This window comes from Camelus dromedarius, chromosome 20 (assembly GCF_036321535.1).
Source record: "Camelus dromedarius isolate mCamDro1 chromosome 20, mCamDro1.pat, whole genome shotgun sequence".
In the NCBI taxonomy this organism is placed as follows: domain Eukaryota; kingdom Metazoa; phylum Chordata; class Mammalia; order Artiodactyla; family Camelidae; genus Camelus; species Camelus dromedarius.
This window is the reverse complement of record NC_087455.1, coordinates 27,337,443-27,357,594: the sequence shown is the minus strand read 5'-3', so window position 1 is coordinate 27,357,594 and position 20,152 is coordinate 27,337,443. Positions and strand designations below refer to the sequence as shown.

At 42.4% G+C, this 20,152-nt stretch overlaps 1 protein-coding gene across 1 annotated transcript in view; it reads right to left on the bottom strand.

The window, feature by feature from the left end:
- The window catches only part of DPYS (dihydropyrimidinase), an 81,604-nt gene extending 62,232 nt beyond the window's left edge, over positions 1 to 19,372 (bottom strand). The window contains exons 1-2 of the mRNA XM_031439474.2: positions 19,060 to 19,372; positions 3,693 to 3,851 (exon numbers count right to left, since the gene is read on the bottom strand). Of these exons, the coding sequence (XP_031295334.1) occupies positions 3,693 to 3,851; positions 19,060 to 19,323 (423 nt within the window). The 5' untranslated portion in view covers positions 19,324 to 19,372. The remainder of the gene's footprint in view (positions 1 to 3,692; positions 3,852 to 19,059) is intronic.
- Between the last annotated feature and the right edge of the window lie 780 nt (positions 19,373 to 20,152).

The window sequence follows — 20,152 nt, the reverse complement described above, 5'->3', positions numbered from 1 at the left end:
GGATACAGACAAACATCCGGATGGAAGAGATGAGTCACAGGGTATGGAGAAAGGGCACGAAGTTTCAGTGCCCTTACTGAGAGCACCACCCTCCCCCAAATTTCCACTCAGTCACCATCCTGGATGCCCTCCAAATCCTACTCTTTTAGGTTTTTGTGGAGGCTTCATTACACAGCCATGGGCAATTGATCCAACCTCCAGCCCCTCTTCCCTCCCTGGAGGTCAGTTGGGTAGGACTGAAATTTTCAACCCTCTAATCACACAGTTGGCTCCTGGGTCAACCAGCTCCCATCCTTAGGGTCCAAAAGTCACCTCTTTAACATAATAAAAGACACCATTGTTGCTCTCATCACTCAGGAAATTCTGAGGGTTTTAGGAGCTCTGTGCCAGAAATGGGGACAAAGACCAAACATACATTTCTTATTATAATTCATAATATCACACCAGTGGTAAGGGCAAGTTAAGATGAAGACCAGCTTAGTAATTGCCCTTGAGGTCCAATTCTAGGTCTAAACAACGACTACCAACTTCAATGGAAAAGCCAGAGGATTTGACCAAATAAAAAACTGCTTGAATTTCTACATGTTAAATACACACACAAATTAAAAAAACATATAAATATAAAATAAAATATAAAACAAAAATATATAACAAAACATAAAATATATAACCAGCATAGGAGTATTGCTCTTAGTTATAAAACATGAATGAGTTATTGCTGTTTTATCTTGAAAAGAAAAACCCTAACATTCCAAGTAAAAATGTTACTTATAGTTCAGACAGTAAATACAAATGACTAATACACATGGGAAAAAATGTTAACCTTCCTGCTGATTAATAAGGGCAAAATAAAACAACGAGATTTCTCCTACTGAATCAGCAAAGTTTAAAAATGACACTATCACATGCTAAGTTACTCGCTTCCGTCACTATTTATTTCCTTATTAATTCTCCTTACTTTTCTCCATGGTGCCTTATCACCTGGCATGTAACATATTTACCTATTGATGGCTTGCCTGCCCAGTAGACTTTCAGCCCCATGGGAGCAGGGGATTTGTCCTAGAACGGTACCTGGTGCGTCGTGGCCCCTCAATAACTATTTGTTGAATGAATAAATGAATGAATGAATATATATAGGAAAAGGAACAGAAAAAAACATCAAAATGTTGAGAATGGTCATTACTGAAATGATGGAGTTAGTGCCAAGATAACGCTGGGTCACAACAGCAAGGGTAGAACTTGGTATACTGCGCCTCGTTTCTTTAAACTTCTCTGTAAGTTCAGATTTTCTACCGTGAGCCTATTATTTTTATCGTCAGAAAAAATGCTTCAAACATGGTTAGACTATTCACATGATGGGATTCCCAACGTGAATTCTGATCTGCGTTGCTCCGATGAAACACCTGTTGCTGCCTGAGTAGAAGATCCTTTCTGAAGGTGGCCTCATGAAACACCCCTGTCACCCACATCCTTACGCACGGTAAGTCCCACTAGCCTCCTCTCGGGCGAAGTAGGTTAAGCCTTGCTGTTTCGAAAGTGCGGGAGCTGAACCAGAACGTCAGCATCACCCGGGAGCTGGCTAGAGATGCAGAACCTCAAGCCCTGCCCCAGACGGTGTGCCCCCCAAATTCATATGTCGAAGTCCTAAACCCCAGTATGAAATGGGACCTTATTTGTGTAAAAAGTAATAATAAACAGAACCTCAAGCAAGTCGAGTCGGGAGACCAGCAGGGGGAGCTCTCACACCCTGCAGCCACAGCCCCGCCCAAGAGGAAGAAGAGACTCCTCTCCTTTCCTGGCAAGGACTGTCAGTAAGAAATCATGGACTCGGTTTACTACAGCCCTCCCAACTTCCCCTCCCCTCTACGCAAGCATTCTCCTTCCCTTGCTGTGTGGGAACTTGCACATGGCTCACCATGGTTGCAGACCCTGAACTGCAATTCTCTGCTGGTCCCGAATAAACCCATCTTTGCTGGAGAAATATTTGGCAGTCTATTTGTTTCAGGTCAATATTTGGAAACAGGGGCACTGCAGATGTAATTAATTAAGATGAGGTCATTAGCATGGACTAGAATTCAGTATGACTGGTGTCTTTATAAAAGGGGGAGATTTGGACACAGACATACACACAGGAGAACACCCCGTGAAGATGGAAGGAGAGATTGGGGTGATGCTTCTACAAATCAAGGAACACCAGAGGCTATCAGCAAACCACCAGCATCTGTGAGAGGCCTAACAGGTATTTCTCCTCCACTCTGTCAGCAGGAGCCAGCACCCTGACCTCAGATTTTTAGCTTCCAGAACTGTGAGATGACACATTTCTATTGTTTAAGCCCCACCCCCGAGTCTGTAGTTCTTTGTTACAGCAGCCCTAGCAAACAGATACACTTCCTGAACATAATCTGTATTTTAACAATACTCACCAGGCCATCATTTGCATATTAAAGTGTGAGAAACACTGGTAAGGGCAGTATCTTCACCTCTGCTCTTTTTATAGAATAAGCAAGGGAGGAAGGGAGGAAGGAAAGAAGGGAGAGAGAGAGGAAGGATGGGAGGGAGGGAAGAAGGCAGGCAGGAAGCCCCTAGAAGAGATCAGAGGCCTCATTTAGAATGACATTTTTGGAGAAAAGTTAACTTTTTCTGTGGACTATGAACCTTGCTATTACATTTGCTGAATTATCTGTTAAAGACTGATTACTTGTTTTACATTAACTTGGTGTCCAAAGCCCAATTTTTTGGGGGAAGCAGGGACACAAGTTACATGGTAAATTCCAATAAAGTCACTCCTGTGAGCCCTTTCTGGCAAAAAAAAAAATTCTGAATTAGGTTCAATGTGGAAAAACATGTTATTTAAATCACAAGTAAAAATTTCTTCCAAAGTACACATATGTGTTTTCATGGGAAGAAATAAACATATTTAAACATCTCTCAAAACTCTCTTCTATCCGCATCATGTTATCATTTCTGCCGTGGCCTAAATACTCAGAGATCTGGAAGGCTGCCGAAGCTCTGTTCTGGAATGACTCGCCCAGGTGTTGCTCTCAGCAGAGCAGTGCTGGAAGCCCTCGGGGTTAGCACACAGCTGGGAGAAGGCCTTGAAAACATGCCTGGTCTGTCCCTTCTTGGTTTTTCTCCAGATATTAAAAATATTTCTAACTGAAGTTCTAATCGGTGGGAAAAGACTGCTTAAAAGTGTCTGGAGATGTTGAAGTTGAGAAGTTCAGTACTTTTAAAAATTACATTGAAAGGGGTGGAAACAGCTCAGTGGCAGAGTGCATGCTCAGCATGCACAAGGTCCTGGGTTCAATCCCCAGTGCGTCCATTAAAAAAAAATTTAATAAATAAACCTAATTACCTCACCCCCCCCCCCAAATTTTTTAATTACATTGAAAGTATTTACAACCCATGAATTAAATATTAAGAAAGGCTATTGTTAATGAGTAGAACCTACCATCTTTATATGCTTATTTATCTATTTTTTTTTAGTTTTCTAAATTGATAATACTTCACTGGATTCAAAATTCACATGGGACAAAAGGATATGCACCAGAAAGTCTTTCCTCCAATTCCGACTTTCAGGAAGCCATCAACATCACCAGTTTCTTGTGTTTTGACATTGATTGTTTCTTGATCTTGCACAGAGCAAGGGCTAAGGGACTAAATGGAAGAAACTGGACCCCCCGGTGATTCACCTGTTCACTCCACCATGTCACCGCCACATGAAGGCTGTAGTCACAGCAGACTTTGGGATCCGCCCAGCCTCGCCAGGTCTCGAAGGCCTCGAGGAGGGAGTGGCCTTTGTGAGGAATGGCAAAGTCGATGATCATGGTGGTGCCTCCTGCCAGGGCAGCCTGGAATCACAAGAGGGTTTCAACAGGTTAGGCATCAGTTTTCTGGTTAAGTCATTTATCTCCTTGAATGATAAGCATTTGCAAGTACTTGGGCACCACTTGGACTTGATGGGTCCGGGAAATTGCACCAAAATGCTGCCTGTCCAAAAGATCTAGAGAGACATGAACAGACTTTCCATCAATTAAAGTTTGATGTATTAGAAATGCTGGAATTGCTTCTGTAAAAAGAATGGCATGTCTCATGAAATAAAAAGGGCTCTGACCCAAAGGAAACAGTGAGGGCTGTAAAGGAAAACCAAAACAGAAAAATGGAGAAAATTCAAAAATGTTTCTTCTCAAGAAAACTATATTCATCATTGTAAACTTCATTAGAATCAGTCATGGTCAATTGTATCTCTACCTACCCTGTGTTCCACGCAGACTCCTGGGAGACAGATTCCCACGATTTCCCACCTCACCTTCATGCCCACAACCAACTGGTGACACTTTAATCTATTCTTGATTCTCAACTGTCCTAACCCATCTCCAATGCTCTGGTCTTGGAGTGTCAACCTTATCTAGATCTTTATGTCCCCAGTTTTGTTCCTACTTTGTTCAATACAAACCCCTTACTGCAACTACAAGGATGTTTCCAAGCACAAATGTGACCCCTTGGCTCCAAGACTTAAAACTGAATGCTTCTCACTGACTCTGGAATAGCGTTTAATCCTCTTCACATGGTCTACAAGGCCCTGCAAGATCTGCCTTGATCCTTCTATCTTCCTTGGCATATTACACTGTTATATTATGACTGAATTAAAAACTAAGTTATTAAATCAAATGTCTTTGACTAATTATTGAAATTGATTTTATTTAAACTAAGATTATGAGATGGTTAAGTATATTTTTAAAAAAAATTTTTTTTTTTTGCAAGGGGGAGGTAATTAGGTTTATTTATTTATTTGTTTGTTTTTTCTTTTCCAATGGAGGTAACTGGGGATTGAACCCAGGACCTCCTGCATGCAAAGCGTGTGCTCTATCACTTGAGCTATACCCTCCCCCCGATTAAGTGTATTTTTAACTGCTATATTCAAACAATGTAGGTAAAGAAAAAACAAAGGCAGAGGTATATTAGTGCACTGGTTAAAGGCACCAACCAAAGAGGCGTATTGGTTCCAGGCACAACTCAGATTCGGCCCTTATCAGCTATGGTATTCTGAGCAATTCCTTAATTCCTTCCTTCCTTCCTTCCCTCCTCCCTCCCTTCCTCCCTCCCTCCCTTCCTTCTTTCCTTCCTTCTCTTCTTCCTTCTCTCCTTCCTTCCATTTTAATTCGTTTGTTCATTCCTTCTTTGTACAGTATTGTTAACTCTACTCATTCTGTATTAAACTCCTAGAACATACACACAGAACATCTTACAACTGGAAGTCTGTGTCCTTTGATCAGCAACTCCCCCTTCCCCAGGCCCTGGCAACCACCATTCTACTCTTGGTTTCTTTGAGTTCAGTTTTTAGATTCCACATATAAGTGAGATTATATCATATTTGGGTTTCTCTGTCTGACTTTTTTCACTTAGCATCATGTCCTCAAGGTCCATCCATGTTCTCACCAATGGCAGGATTTCCCTCTTTCTGAATAATATTCCATTGTGTATATGCACCACATTTCCTTCATCCAGTCATTCATAGGTGGACACGTTACTCATTTTCATATCTTGACTAATGTGGATAATCCCGCAATGAACATGGGAGCGCAGACAGCAATTTCTTCACCTCTGTGTGCATTTGATTTCTTACCTGTAAACTCAGGACAGTAACGGAACCTAAACTATAGGATGGTTAGGAGGATTAAACTGAGGTCATGTATATAAAGTGCTTAATACCATGTCTGACTCATAGTAAGTGCTTATAAGGTTCACCTCATAATGTGTGATGAGCTTTTGTATCACTGCTTTAGAATTAGGCATTTTCCCACTTTTCATAGGGAAGCTCATCTCACCACCAAAACGTGGTCATGTTACAACAAGGAAGGGAGTGCCACCAGCTTCTCCGCCAGGTCTGTGCCCCCACCCCCTCCCCTCACTGCCCCCCAGACACACCGAGGGCTCCCAGGTCCCCCCTGCTACACTAGCGCTATTCTCTCTCCTTGTTCTTGCTTATTTTTCCTAAAGTCACTTGCTCCAGTTCAACACTTTTTGCTCTCAAAAATCTCATTTTTTATACTGGATCGCTATCTTTAGATAACAGTTGCCTTATTCATGCTAAAACAGTACATATTTGCATCTCTTAAGAAATCCCTGTTGGTATAATGACAACACCAGAAAAAATTCCTCTGGCTCCATATTTTTATTTGAACGCAGATTAATCTTTCCACCTTCTTCCTTCTAAACCGTCTTCCTACGGATATCCCTTGAGGATGAAGGGTATTGTTCTAATAGAAAGTGCTGTTAATTTAAGTGTTAGAAGAAAGTCCTTTTTTTAGTGTCTACTGAACCAGAAAATCAAGCTTAAAGAGCAATTCTCTCCATATTAAAAGTTTATCGCATGCAGGATGTGGGGAAGCTGAGATACTGCTGATGGAAATATAAATCAAGTGGTGCAGCCACTTGGGAAAATAGTTGGCAGTTCCTCCAAGAGTTACCATATGACTCAGCAACCCCCCTCCTGGGTGGACACCCAGGGGAAATGAAAACATGTCCACACAAAGACGTGTGCACAAATATCCAGAGCAGCATCTTCCATAATGATCAAGAAGTGGCAGCAACCCAAATGTCCATCTACGGACGAATGGATAAAAAAATGTGTTGCAGTCATACAATGGGATATCATTTGGCCAAAACAAGGAATGAAGTTCTGATACATGCTACAACTTGGATGAACCTTGAAAACATGACAAGAAGTGAAAGAAGCCAATCACAAAAAAAATCACATATTATGTGGTCCCACTATATGAAAGGTCCAGAAGAGACAAATCCATGGAGACAGCAAGTGGAACAGTGGTTGTGGGGCTGGGGCGGGGTGGTGCTGGGGAAATTTGGGGTGATAGCTAAAGGGTATGGGGCTTTTTTTCGGGGACAGAAAAATATTCCAGAATTGATTGCAGGGATGGTTGCACAACTCTGGGAATATACTAAAAAACCATTGAGCTGTACATTTTAAATAGATGAATGGTACTGCATGTGAATTACATCTTAACATAATTATTACCAAAAAAGTCTACCACATATAAGCCATTACATGGAGTGAGTGGGGTGGAAGGACACACAAAAAATCAGACAAAGATTCTGCCCTTGAGGTGTTTATAGTCTAGGGGGAAGACAGAAAGGTGCACCAACGATTATACTCAGTAAAATACTCAGTGTAATAACAAGAAGCAAGTATATTTCCATAGTTAATATAGTATAGAAATTGCTAAAGGGAAGTAAAAATTGCTGTGCTCCCTAGAAGAGGTGCAGGGAGAAGACTCCTGGGAATTCAGAGGAGGGAAACAGATCAGAGGAGGCTAGGATTTGAATCAGCATTAGGACGTCCACGTGAAGTTGCTAAAGGATAATTACACCTAGCTTTCAGTACGTGCTTATTCTGTGCCAGGAACTATTCTGACATTCTAAGTGTTTTAACCCCCTCACCGGCTCTGCGGCAGGTAGTATTGTTACTTCCATTTTAGAGTCGAGGAAACTGAGAACAGCACCATTAAATAGCCCCCAAAGCTCACAGCCAGCGAACAGCAAGGGTAGGGCTGGAACCAGGCCCTCAGGCTGCACGGCCTGTGCTTTCAGGGACAGCCAACAACAGGGGGAAGCGCAGAAAAAGGCCCGGGAGGAAGAATCGGCAGAAAAGTGGGAAAGAGCAGAATGTATATGCAGAACAGGAACAGACTCACAGAGAGAAGAAACTTGCGGTTACCAAAGGAGAGAAGGAAGGGGGAGGGACAAATTAGGGGTACAGGATGAAGAGATACAAACTACTAAGTATAAAATAGATAACCTAGAAGGATATGCTGTAGAGCACAGGAAATTATAGCCACTATCTTGCAATAACCTATAATGGAGTTAATTTGCAAAAATACTGAATCACTATGCTGTACACCTGAAACTAATGTAGTACTGTAAATCAACTACACTTCAGTTAAAACAGAAGATGACTTGGGACATGTGGAATGATGGTTCCCAGAGGAAGGCAGGGCAGTGGCTCTCTGCAGGGTGACAGGAGAGCGTGGGGTGACACAGAGGGTGGCAGACGAGGGGACGGAAGGTGGGCAGTAGATCTGGCGTTCAGAGGGGCATGATCTCTGTGCAGAGCGCCCTGAGTGTGAGGTGCTTGGGCACACGTCCACGTTGGGTATTTGCAGATGGAGAGAAATGCAGCCCTGAGGCTAAAGAGTGCTCAAGGGCAGGAGAAAGACGTGGCAGTCAGCTTGGAGAGGATGCCAGAGGGGTCCTGAGGTCACTGGAAATGACTACAGAGAGAGACGTAAGACTTGATAACACGAACCACAGTAACACATTCTGGAACATTCCAACATTCAGCAAGGAAACAAAACTACTGAGCCAGGATGGAACATTTACAGTGGCTGTTTCTGGGAGGCATGCTTACAGGTCGTTTTAATTTTCCTCTAGTTAAATTTTATTTTTCAGTTATTGCTAAATTTTCTTTTCTTTTTAAAAAAATGTTTTATTTATTTATCTTATTATTGTATTTTTTAATTTTGGTGGGGCGAGTAGGAAGGGAGATAATTAAGTTTAGTTTTAGAGGAGGTCCCAAGGATTGAATACAGGATCTCATGCATGCTAAGCATGCGCTCTACCACTTGAGTTATACCTTCCCCTCCATTGCTAAATTTTCTATAACAAAGCGTAACCTTTATAAGAGGGAAAAAATAAAAATTTTACGTATTATATGACACAAATATATATACGTATGTATATATATGATATAAATCAATGTATGCCATATAAATTAATAGATGGACTTTGATGGGCTTCTTATGAGACAGAAGATGTGATGGTCAAATGGGCACTTTTTTTTTTAAACTACAGCAAATTGAAATTCCTGGGACTACAATTTGAAAGCTCATGAATAAGGATGCATCACAAATGCTCCACCTCCCTGATGAACCAGGGGCAGGAAAGGAGCAGCCACCTGACTTTTTTGATTCTTCTAATTCTGTTTCTCCTCCCTGCTCTTCCTCCTTCTCCCCGCCCTCAAAATGGGAACAAATCTAGCAAAACCGTAGTGCCTGGGAGAGGACAGCTGGGGCTAGAGTGGGTGGTGGATGAAAAAACGGAACCTGCCTTTTCCGAAATCATCGGGGTGTCGTTATCCATCCACTTGCCTCAGGGATCCTGGCTGCTACCCTGGGCCCTGGCGAACAGCGGCCAGACATGACCTGTGCCCCAGCCTCCTGTGAACCCTTCTTTCTCCTGCCTCTTCGGTTCTCTCTGGTCACCCAGGGTCCTTTGGCTGCCCAAGTTATCTCAAATCCCTGAATTTTATTCCAAGGTCTGAAACGTTCCCTTCTTTCCACTGGATCCAGGGAGCCCTGTGCCAGGGCTGCAGTTCTGCAATCCCAGTTAGAGCAGATCCCCCTCCTCCGGGTGTGAAGGAGACCAGCCCCTCCCAGGAAGTATCTGCCTCTTGAAGGAAGAGCTTGTTCAAATGCCCAGCCTGGGGCTAAGCATCTTATACACATTAGCTCATTGAATGAAGTCTTGCGAGAGCCCTGAGAGGTAGAAATTGCTTTTCTTATTTTATACTTGAGGATACTGAGGCTCAGAGACTCAAATGACTGTCCAGGGGCACACAGCAGGTAAATTCTCATTGGTCACTTGGAGGAGAATACAACTTTAAGCAGGTCTTATATTCAGCCTATTCTGGGCCTCAGTCCCATGCAGGCCATTTCCGCTTATCCCATCTTCCATTTAGGGTGACTTGATTTCCAGCCTGTTGTCCCAGGTCCTCAGTGAATCACTACTTGGAGAAATGCATAGGTTGATAAAATGAATCAAGAACTTAAGAAACCCAAAGCCATACAAAACAAAACAAATCCCATCAAACTATGAATTGTAAATTCAGAAATGAAACACAATCTTATTAAGCTCACGTGATGTTCATCACTGCGACAACTGCCACTGAAATAACGTGACCCAAAAAGAGTTACAAGGAAGGGCCCTGTGTTAGTGCTTCTTCGCCTGCACACACCTATCATCCATGGGATAATTAACATTATGCAGCAAACCAGCTCATCAGAACATCACTTTCCTAGTTTACCCTGGATATTTTCAGCATCCACTGAACTGTTTTTAACATCGCATGTTTCTGGATTCACTTCACAAAATGTACACCAGGATCAACACTTGAAGAATGAAGAGAGGTTAAGGGAGGCAGAACCAGTAAAGGGTGAAAGGTTCTTTCACATTTTTATACCAAACCTAACTGCTTCCTTTGTGTTTACTGCTGATGGAGTTCACTCCACTTTTATTTGTCAGTTAGCCAAACAAAATGCATTTACCTTCTCTAATCTTGGCTCATAAATCAATCCTTTCAACTCCTAATTACCTTAGCTGTTCTCCCTTGAAAACCTTCCAATTTATCTAAAATCTTCTTTTGAGGGGAGGAGAGGATGTGCTGTCTCAGGTGCAAATGTGACAGAACATAAATCGGGATAAACTCTAACCAACAGTGGGGGTCATAATATCACATAACACAAGATTGTATTGAAGAATGTATTAGGTTGCAAATCGTCAGTGAAAGCACCTAAGGGGAGGGGAGGTTCTAACTCAGTGGTAGAGTGCCTGCTTGGAATGCACAAGGTGCCAGGTTCAATCTCCAGGACCTCCATTAAATAAATTAAAAATAAATAAATAAATAAACCTAATTACCTCTCCCTAAAAAGAAAAAAATTTTTTAAAAAAAGAAATCATCCCAAGCATTTTCTTCCTTTTTATGGGGTCACGGAATTTTCATTTCTAAGTTCATCCTGGAAAAAGTGACTTTGTTTCACTAAAGTGTATCACAGGACCTGCTCAACCCAAACAAAACAAAAAGAAATCCAATGATACATTGGAGCCTTAGGGAGAAAAACACTTGGCTGAATTTTCAGCTTTCTCATAGTCACTAAGACTTATGAAAACAAACTTCATGATCCCAATTTATGTTCCAACTCCAGAAGCAAATCCAGTTTTGTAAAGATGTCCTCCACAAGGCCTCTGCACACTGGTCTCCTCGCCTCCCCAAGTGTGAAATATTAATCACACCATCACCCATCCGACTGGGCAAACCACAGACTCGAGAGCCACCCTTGACGTCTACCTCTCTTCCCGACATCACCAAATCCAATCCATCAGCAACAAGTCCCCTGTGCTCTCTGCCAGGCAGCCTCCTACGTACTCCGTGAGTCTCCACACTTCCTGCCCCTGCACCTGCACTGCCCAGTGCCACCTTCATCTTCCGACTGCGCTAGAGCAGGTAGCCTCTTCATTGTCACCTCACCCCCAGCCATGCTGGCCACTTCTAATCTTCTGTTGATTTCCCTCTGCTTTTAGGATAAAGGAAAAACAATGATTATACAGCCCATGAAGACCTACATGATCTGAGTTCCTTTCCATCTCAGAGAGATGTATCACCCACGTTCTCTCCCAGTCCCCTCCTCTACCAAGTCCAGTGACTCTTGGCCCTCACTGCACGCTGGCATGGCCAAGGGAACTTCCATCCCGTCCTCCAGAGATTCTGATTCAGTTAATGTAGTTTCATCCCCAAATGCCCTGTGCCTGTTACAGTGCCTGATACCTACATATTCTTTCATGTTTAAGGGATAAAGGAGGAGAGACCAATGGATTTCCCCCAGAAATTATGAGATGCAATAATTAGGATGGTTCACTTTTCCAATAGCAAAGTGGGAAAGCTGGGCATATTCATGTGAGATTTCATTTCAAAAAAATATAGCCAGTTCTGGCCACGTGGTTTCTGAGATCCTTCTATGAAAATGTTCATGGAATACAGACTCTGACCACATTTGAAAGCTGAATGCTCCGTTCTGTCCCAAGCACGTTACCCAATCAGTGTTAATTAGGACTTTTAACAAAACAGAATTATAGTCCATTTCTCTATCTGTGCCTCCAATAATGTCCTGTTTTAAAAAGTGATTACAGTTTGTTTTATTTTAAGCTTTTAAGTGTGAACAGATCCTCAGGGCTCAGGAACTCATGACTATCACTGTAACATGCAATTTCTGTTAGATGCAACGAAATGTAAATGAAAAGTTAAAGTGTCCTCCTTCAGTTGTTACTTGACACGTGAAAAGAATTAGCGCACAGCGGTGTTGAGTAGCAGGCTCTGGGCAGTTGCTGAAGCCCACTTATCAGAAACACAGCCCAGTGATGCCAGCAATTATGACTGGTTACTTAGCACAAGGGAAAATGCCAGATTGCAAGTGTTCATTCTGAAACAGTCACAAAGGGTCAAGTCTACAAGTCCAAAAGTCCGTGGTACATACTTTATTATTAAAGCAAGATAAATTAGAGCCCCATATACCTGTAGTCTGTGTGCCCTTGAGAACAAAGACCATGGTTTTCATCTCAAAAACCCCAGCTAGCGTGCCTGGCACTTAGTGGGTTTCCAAGAACTATTTGCTGACTGAATTAATGGAACCTAACCATCAGCTTGAAAATCCCTTAGCTTAGGGTTATTCCATATTAGAGGGCAGTGATGGGCTCCAGCATATGTTTTTATGACATAAAAATCATTTTGCACTGAAGGCATTTGAGAATAAGCTTTTTATCCCCCCTCCCCGAATTCCCTTGTCTGCCTGAGAGCAGAGCCTCTCAAAAGAATTCAATTGTCATAAATCCCCTTCCAGGAAGATGATTCTTACCACCTGAGACTAGAAGCCCGTACCACACCTAAATAGACTTTGTCATCAAACCCCATCATCGTCTATTCTCCTAAGAGCCCATTGGTCTTTCCTAAAAGTCATTTGTTTTCCCATAAGTGTCCTTTCCATCCGCTTCCCCCACACCAGCTTCTCCTATTAAGAAGTCATTTATTTTCCCATTAGTGCCCTTCTCTCCCTCCTTTTCCCTTGTTAAGGTGGTACAGAAGCCCCAGATTCTTTTTTTATTGAAGTATAGCTGATTTACCACGTTGTGTTAGTTTCTGGTGCACAGCATAGTGATTTAGTTATACATAGATATATATTCTTTTTCATTATAGGTCATTTGTAAGGCACTGAATACAGTTCCCTGTGCTGTACAATAGAATCATGTTGTTTATCTATTTTACATACAATAGTTTGTATCTAGAAGTCCAAAACTCTAACTGCCTCCTTAAATCACGTTTTTCTGTGAACTTGTGCTGAATGTACATGAATTTAAAAATCTATCTTTAAAAAATTTATTAAAGGTTATTACAAGATATGGAACACAGTTCCCTGTGCTATACAGAAGAAACTTAAAAAAAATCTATTTTTATATATATATATAGGCTAACATTTGTAAATCTCAAACTCCCAAATCTATCCCTTCCCACCCCCTTTCTCCAGTAACCATAAAATTGTTTACTATGTCTGCGAGTCTGTTTCTGTTTTGTAGATGAGTTGATAGTTTTGGGTTTTTTTTAAATTAAAATCCATTAAAAAGGAGGTGGGAGGGATATGTCTCAGCGGTAGAGCGCGGGTGCTTAGCATGCACGAGGCTCTGGGTTCAATCCCCAGTACCTCCATTAAAAAAAAATCTATCTTTTCTCTTGCTAATCTGTCTTTTGTCATTTTAATTTTTAGGTCCCCAAACACTAAACCTAAGAGGTTAGAGGAAAAGTTCTTCCTTCCTGACAGCAACGGCAAGGAAACCTTAATTCCTGACCACCTCCATCAGATGCTGAAAACACTCAATCCAGGTAAATGAGGGAGGAAACAGCAGTGGAAGGGAGAAGCACAGAGCACTCAAGTATGAAAACTAACAGAAGGAAGGCAAGCCCCAGATTCTGCACAGTTGAGTGAAAGGGTTCCTAACACATAATACACCCTCAATAGGGCCAAAGCCCTATTAAATAGCAAGTGGTTTCAAATTAATCTTTGAGATGGTTTTATTTTCTCCCTCTGATTAGTCCAAAAATAAACTCTGTAATCAGTAAACAGCCACTGAAGGAAATCATCGAATTATATGCTCTCACAGCTGGAACATGCAGGCTATTAACCCAAGAACGTTCAAAGCTCAGACTCACAAGCAATTAAAGAAATTCTCGTTTAAAAACATTAAGAAATTCTATGTTTTTCCTATTAAATTGCCATAGATTTTTTTTTAAGTCGATATCCACAATCAGCTAGGATGCAGTGAGATGGAAATTAGAATGTATTGCTGGTGGAAGCACAACCTGAAGCACAATCTGGATGTATGTGTTAAACTTCTTTAAGATGTAGCTAACACTCACTGGCTCAGGCCGGAGGGGTGATTTCTTGGTCAGTCATCAAGAATCTGAGTGTGATTTACATCCCAGCTTTGTTATGCACAAGCAAAAAAAAAAGCTAGAAACCACCAAAATGTCCAACATGAACAAAATGAGAAACAGGATGAAAAATGGGTGGAGGGCTTGCAGGGAAGGATAAACTTGGGCACCTGAAGCCTGAGGTGCCTTAGGGACATCCAAGTTGAGGATGTGCGGGACATCCGCAGAGAGGCAGAAATGGAAGCCTGATGCGGAAGAGATACCAAGACCAGAGAGAATGATCTGGAACTCAGCCTTGGAGAGAACAAGAGGCCACGGAAATCATGTTCTCTGACAGCAGTGAACGTCGTGCAGAAAGATTCAAAGAACAAGGCTGATTCCAAAGGGCATGCACAATTTAGTAGAAGGAAAAATGTGTGTATGTGCCCCGCAAAAAGAAAAAAAATCTGACAGTGCTAAAGGCAAAATGTTGAAATTATAGGTCATTTAGGTATTATTTTTCTTCGTACTCTTCCATATTTTCCTTTTTTTAAAAAGAAAGCAGTTTCTTCAACTAATACATGTTAAGCGACTACACTGCTCTAGCATTTTCTTGAATGATGAATATGTACATATTTTTTCATTACTTTAAAACATATCTTTTAATCGAAGTTGTTCTATCGCCTTGCTTAACAGATAAGGAAATGCCGACAATCCCAAGAGAAGAACTGACTTGCCCAAGGTCACACAGTCGGCCCACCACAGCTTCTGAAACCCATCCTGGAGCTCTGGCAAACAACAGAGAAAGGGACTTGGTCTGCAACCAAGTTTTCTGAATCTTAGCTCTTCTACAAGGTGAGGAAGGGCTATAAATACAACCACAAATGTGTACTTAATCATACACCTTCCAGTGCCTTATTATAGGTAATCACCTCGATGGCATTTCACCAAAAAGTTTCAGAGCAAAGTATAATTTTCTTTCTTGATAATTTTGAGGACTTTTTATCCTTTACAGAAAAAAATGTTCCACATTTTCCCAGTTTTTAAAAAGTAATCCTTTTGCCAGCTACTGATGCTGCCAGGTTTCTAACGTTGAGTGCACCCCCTTCAAGCTACATATATGTCTGAATACAAATATATATATTTGAAAACTGGCCGAGCTTTTGTAATTCACTCTCTTATCACAGGATGTACTAAAAGCAAAGTCATAATTCCTTCAAGTTTATCTAATTTGCAATACCTATTTGAATAAAAAAAAATCCCATTGTCTTTCCTCTCAGATATTGAATTATTGGAAGACCACTGTATATCTAGCATAGACCAACAAAATGAAATATGATTCTTTAAAGCAGAATGTTATTTCCATTAGTTACATCAGATGGAAAGCTTTTACCTGTAATTAAGTAAATCAATTCTAATATTTAAACCAACCTCTGGCATGAGTTCGATTTCCAAAATATGTAACCTTTGGTTGACCTATATTTCATTTTTTTAAATTGGGCTCTATCACAACCTAGTGATCAATACACACAATACCACAAACATTATCCCTTCTATTTGTCAGATATTATACATGATCAGCCTGGTGCCTGCAGAAAGTATACAGCTATTGGTCTAACCTTTTGGGCCCATCTCCTGAAAGCATGATATATCATTCTTACTCCATGGCTTTCTGTACTTAAGGTACCCATTTCTGCACCCTTAGAGATGATGTGGCTATAAATGCATGCACAAATGTCTCACAAACCTACTCCCTGTGATGAGTGTTTACTTTGACAATCTTAACTGCCTCCAGCGTTGGGAAGGTGAGGGGCTACTGTATTTCTTAAGGATGCTTTTGCTCTGCCTTTGAGAAAAGACATTGCACAGTAACATGGACTTTACTTACACAACTTTCTCATCCACCTACTGCCACGCTGACAAATCTAAACATTAGATGCTTTTTTCAATAGTCATTTCAGAAGGGAAAACGATCAAGTAGGTAAGAGCTCTAGGGATGTCAGGTAGTCCTGAATTTGAAGAGCCACCCTGCCACTTACTAGGTGTGCACCTTTGGGGAAGTGACTTATATTTCAGTTTCCTCAATTGCAAAGAGCAGGTAACAGTACCTGGGATGGTTGGAAGCCAATGCACAGCTTAGCACAGCGCCTAGTATACAGAAGGGACTTGACCAAGTAAATGTTAGTTAACAGCATTCATAAGATGTTTTTCAAGTTTAGTCATATAATATGACCAACATTTGCACAAGACTTCTTTGTCCCTGTTTCCCCAAATCAGAAACTCTACCAGCACTGCCTTGGGAATTACTGGGAAGACTCTGGAAAAGGAGGCAAAATAACTCCATAATACCCGTCCTTCAGAACTCAGGCCAATACTTTAATACTCAGGTTTATCTGTATTTACTTGTCTGGTTCCCTTTTATGGTGCCTCATCTGTTTAGGGGATAGGGGAGATCAAGTGGGTATCTCCTGGGATCCAACCAACCAATTTTGAAGTAGACTTTTGCAATTTAGCCCTTTTGCAAGTACTGTTTAATGTTCAACCTGAACTTAGTCTTTGCTAAATCTTTGACCTTATCTCTAAGCATATCATTTTCTGCGTGTGATCCTAAGCTCATGAAAAACATGTTTTTGTTAAATGTTTGACAACTTAAGTATAGAAATGCCTAGAGATTCAACCTGTGAATAAGTTCTTCCAAATGCTGACAACATTATATGCTACAAAAACTTGCCTTCTAAGTATGGAATTGTGAGTCCCTCCACACTGGAATCCCAGAATGGAACAAGAACAGACAGAAAACTAAGAACCACCTGCCAGGGTCTTGGGGTATGCACAGATAATCTTAAGAAAGAGAAGGAATGTCCCTTCCCCCAACATTCCAACCCTTCTTCTTGAGTGCTTCATCTGGAACCCTGATGAGAGAAAGGGAAATAATGAAGGAGAAATGCTGCTGGTGAGCCTGGCGACTCACCGTAGCAATAGCAGCTCCCTACTTGCTGAATGCAGGTGTCAGTGCAATGCCCTGTCATCAGCAATGCACTCGGTTAATGATGAGTCTATGATAATAGAAAGTGCAAGTACTATAACTGAATACAACACGTTACAAAATATCACATACAAGTACACACACTCAGACACACATGTGCAGTGCAACCTCAATGTAAAATAAAGCATATTAAAACCATAACAATACACCAAAACACTGGTTGTCATTAAGTGGGAGATTATAGGTAACACTTTTCCTTCTGCTTTCCTATTATTTTTTCTAATTTTCTATAATCATGTATTGCTTGATAGCTAATAAATGTATTTAAAATGTCAAAATAAATGCATTAACATTTAGCAAATTTCACATTTTAGCAAAAGAGAAAAATGAATGCTCTTCAAAACAGCTCTTTGCTACAAAAGACTTTGACCATTGCCCTGATGATAAAGGTTGATAATTAGTAACTAGGAGGAAACTTAGCAAATGTTGGCGTGAGCAGCCTACCCCAGGTCCATTTGTCTGCATCAAATTGTTCTTTTTTCCCATTAAACTTTGTGGTCAATCAGAGAGGATTGGGGAACGTGGAGCAGCAGAGGTGTAGGGAGAGGAAAACTGTTAGAAATCGGTAGGCTAAACGATGTATCGTAAAAACTGCTCTGAAAGTTTGCACAGTCCGTATCGGAACTAAATAGCCTGATTTGTTCACACGCATCAAGGTGTGGCCCGCTAGGAAAAACCCGCATATCCCTGAGTAAGAGCTTAGACCTTGAAGATCTCAATACTTGCACTTTGGAAGGAGCCGTTTCTCTCACCGAAGCCCAAACGCAAGTCTCAAGGAGAGTGCGGGTTTGGCTTCACCAGAAGAGCTATGTGAAGTTTTAACTTTATGTTCCTGTAAGGCTGCCCTGTTCATCTTCTACCTTGTTTTCTGGAGCTTTGGAGATACATTTAAGGTTATTCTCATAGACTGAGCCTCTAGGCCTTTATGTCTAGAGAAACCCAAGCCTGCCTCACCTGACGATCTGTGATCTGATCTTCCTACGCCATCAGGGTTTTTGTTTTCTTTTTTCCTGTTGGCCGGTGGAAGTAAACATTGTGGACATGGTGCGCTCATCCCCATCACCCACCGTGCACTGCTAATTTCTGAGTCAAGGCAGTAACGACTAGGTGAATGGATTTCTCATTTGGTTTTGGCTGGGGATGGAAGATGAGGAGAAATGGCTGTTAGTGCCGGCTTAACCAAGAGTCTATAGGCAGGGGGATAAATTGGGAGTTCGAGATTTGTAGATACTAAGTACTATATATAAAATAAACAAGTTTCTACTGTATAGCACAGGGAACTATATTCAATATCTTGTAGTAATCTATAATGAGAAAGACTATGAAAACAAATATATGCATGTACAAGTATGGCTGAAACATTATGCTGTGCACCAGAAATTGAGGCAACATTATAAACTGACTATACTTAAATTTGTTTAAAAGTCTACAGTTATTTTGGAAGACTTGTGAACTTCCACAGAACACCAATGAAAATGGCGGGGAGGGGATTGGCGGGGACTGTACAGAAATGAAGGTAAGGGAATAATAGGTTGCCTTAAACTTGTCAAATTATCCAAGGAGGGGATAGGGGGCGTCTTGGCCAAAGCCGGGCTGATGTCGCCGAGGAGGGGCACCTGGAGGAAGGGAGCTCGGCGTGGGGCCTCAGTCCCGCTCGGGTCCCTGCGGCTCCCGCCCTCTCAGCCCTTCTCCGCGCGGCGCAGACGCGAGCTGGCCTGGCCGGCCCCCGACCCCCGAACCGCGGGGCAGCCGGCGAGGGCGGTACCTTGGTGCCCTGGTAGAAGTCGTCGATGGACCGCGAGCCCATGAAGGGGAACTGCATGTGCGTGTGCGTGTCGATGCCGCCGGGCAGGACCAGCTTGCCGGCTGCGTCGAGGACCCGCAGCCCCGAGGGCGCGCCCCCGGGCGGCAGCAGGTCGCGCCCGAGCGCCCGTACCACGCCGTCCTCCACCAGGACGTCCGCCACCTGCGAGAAGTCGTCGTTGACCACGCGCCCCCCGCGGATCAGGAGCCGCGACGGCGCCGCCATGGCGAGGGGAGCAGGCGCTGCGGGCGGCGCGCGGGGCCGGACGGGGCGAGCGAGCTCGCGCTCCCTCAAGCTGCCCGGGGACCGCCCACAGGGTCCGGCTCGGGGATTATCAAGCGGCCGCGGGGTGGCGGCTCCACCCCCCGGGGCGGGGCCTGCGCCGAGAGGCGGGGGCAGAGCCGGAGGTCAGCGCGCTTCAGACCCCAAAAGTTCTGCCGCCCTGAATCCAGGTACATCCAGGTCGTAGTCATTGGAAGGGGAAAATCTTAGACCTTTAAAGGTGAGGGACGTTTGTCTTCCTTTAAGAAAGGGAACAGAAATCCACCTCATCTCTTCCCTTTATAAAGACTGTCTCTACCAAAATGCAGAGAGTCCGAGAGAGAGAGAGAAAAAGGAAAGGAGGGAGAGACAGAGAGACACCACCAGCAACAATTAAAATGCCCACGCCAGGGAGAACCCACTTAAGCTGGATTTCCTTTTAAATATTCTTAACTATGTGAGGAGCAGGTCATCACACGATACCAGTAACGGCAGACACAGAACAGGAAAATTCGCAGTGAAATAGTTAATCAATTTTTAAACTCAAATGATTGGGTATCAACTACTCTCCAGGTTTCAGTAATACAACTAATTTCCAGGTTTCAGCAGGAAATTCTAGGGATCTAGGATTTTGCTCCCAAGCTTTTCCACAAAACCAGCTTAGAGGTCTTCAGTTAAACTTTTATCTTCTCGGTTCCTCAGTTTTCTCATATATACAACTGAGACAGTGCTTGTTCTTCCCTTCCAGATTTGCTCTGACGGATGTGAATACACTTTAATAAAATAGGAAGTT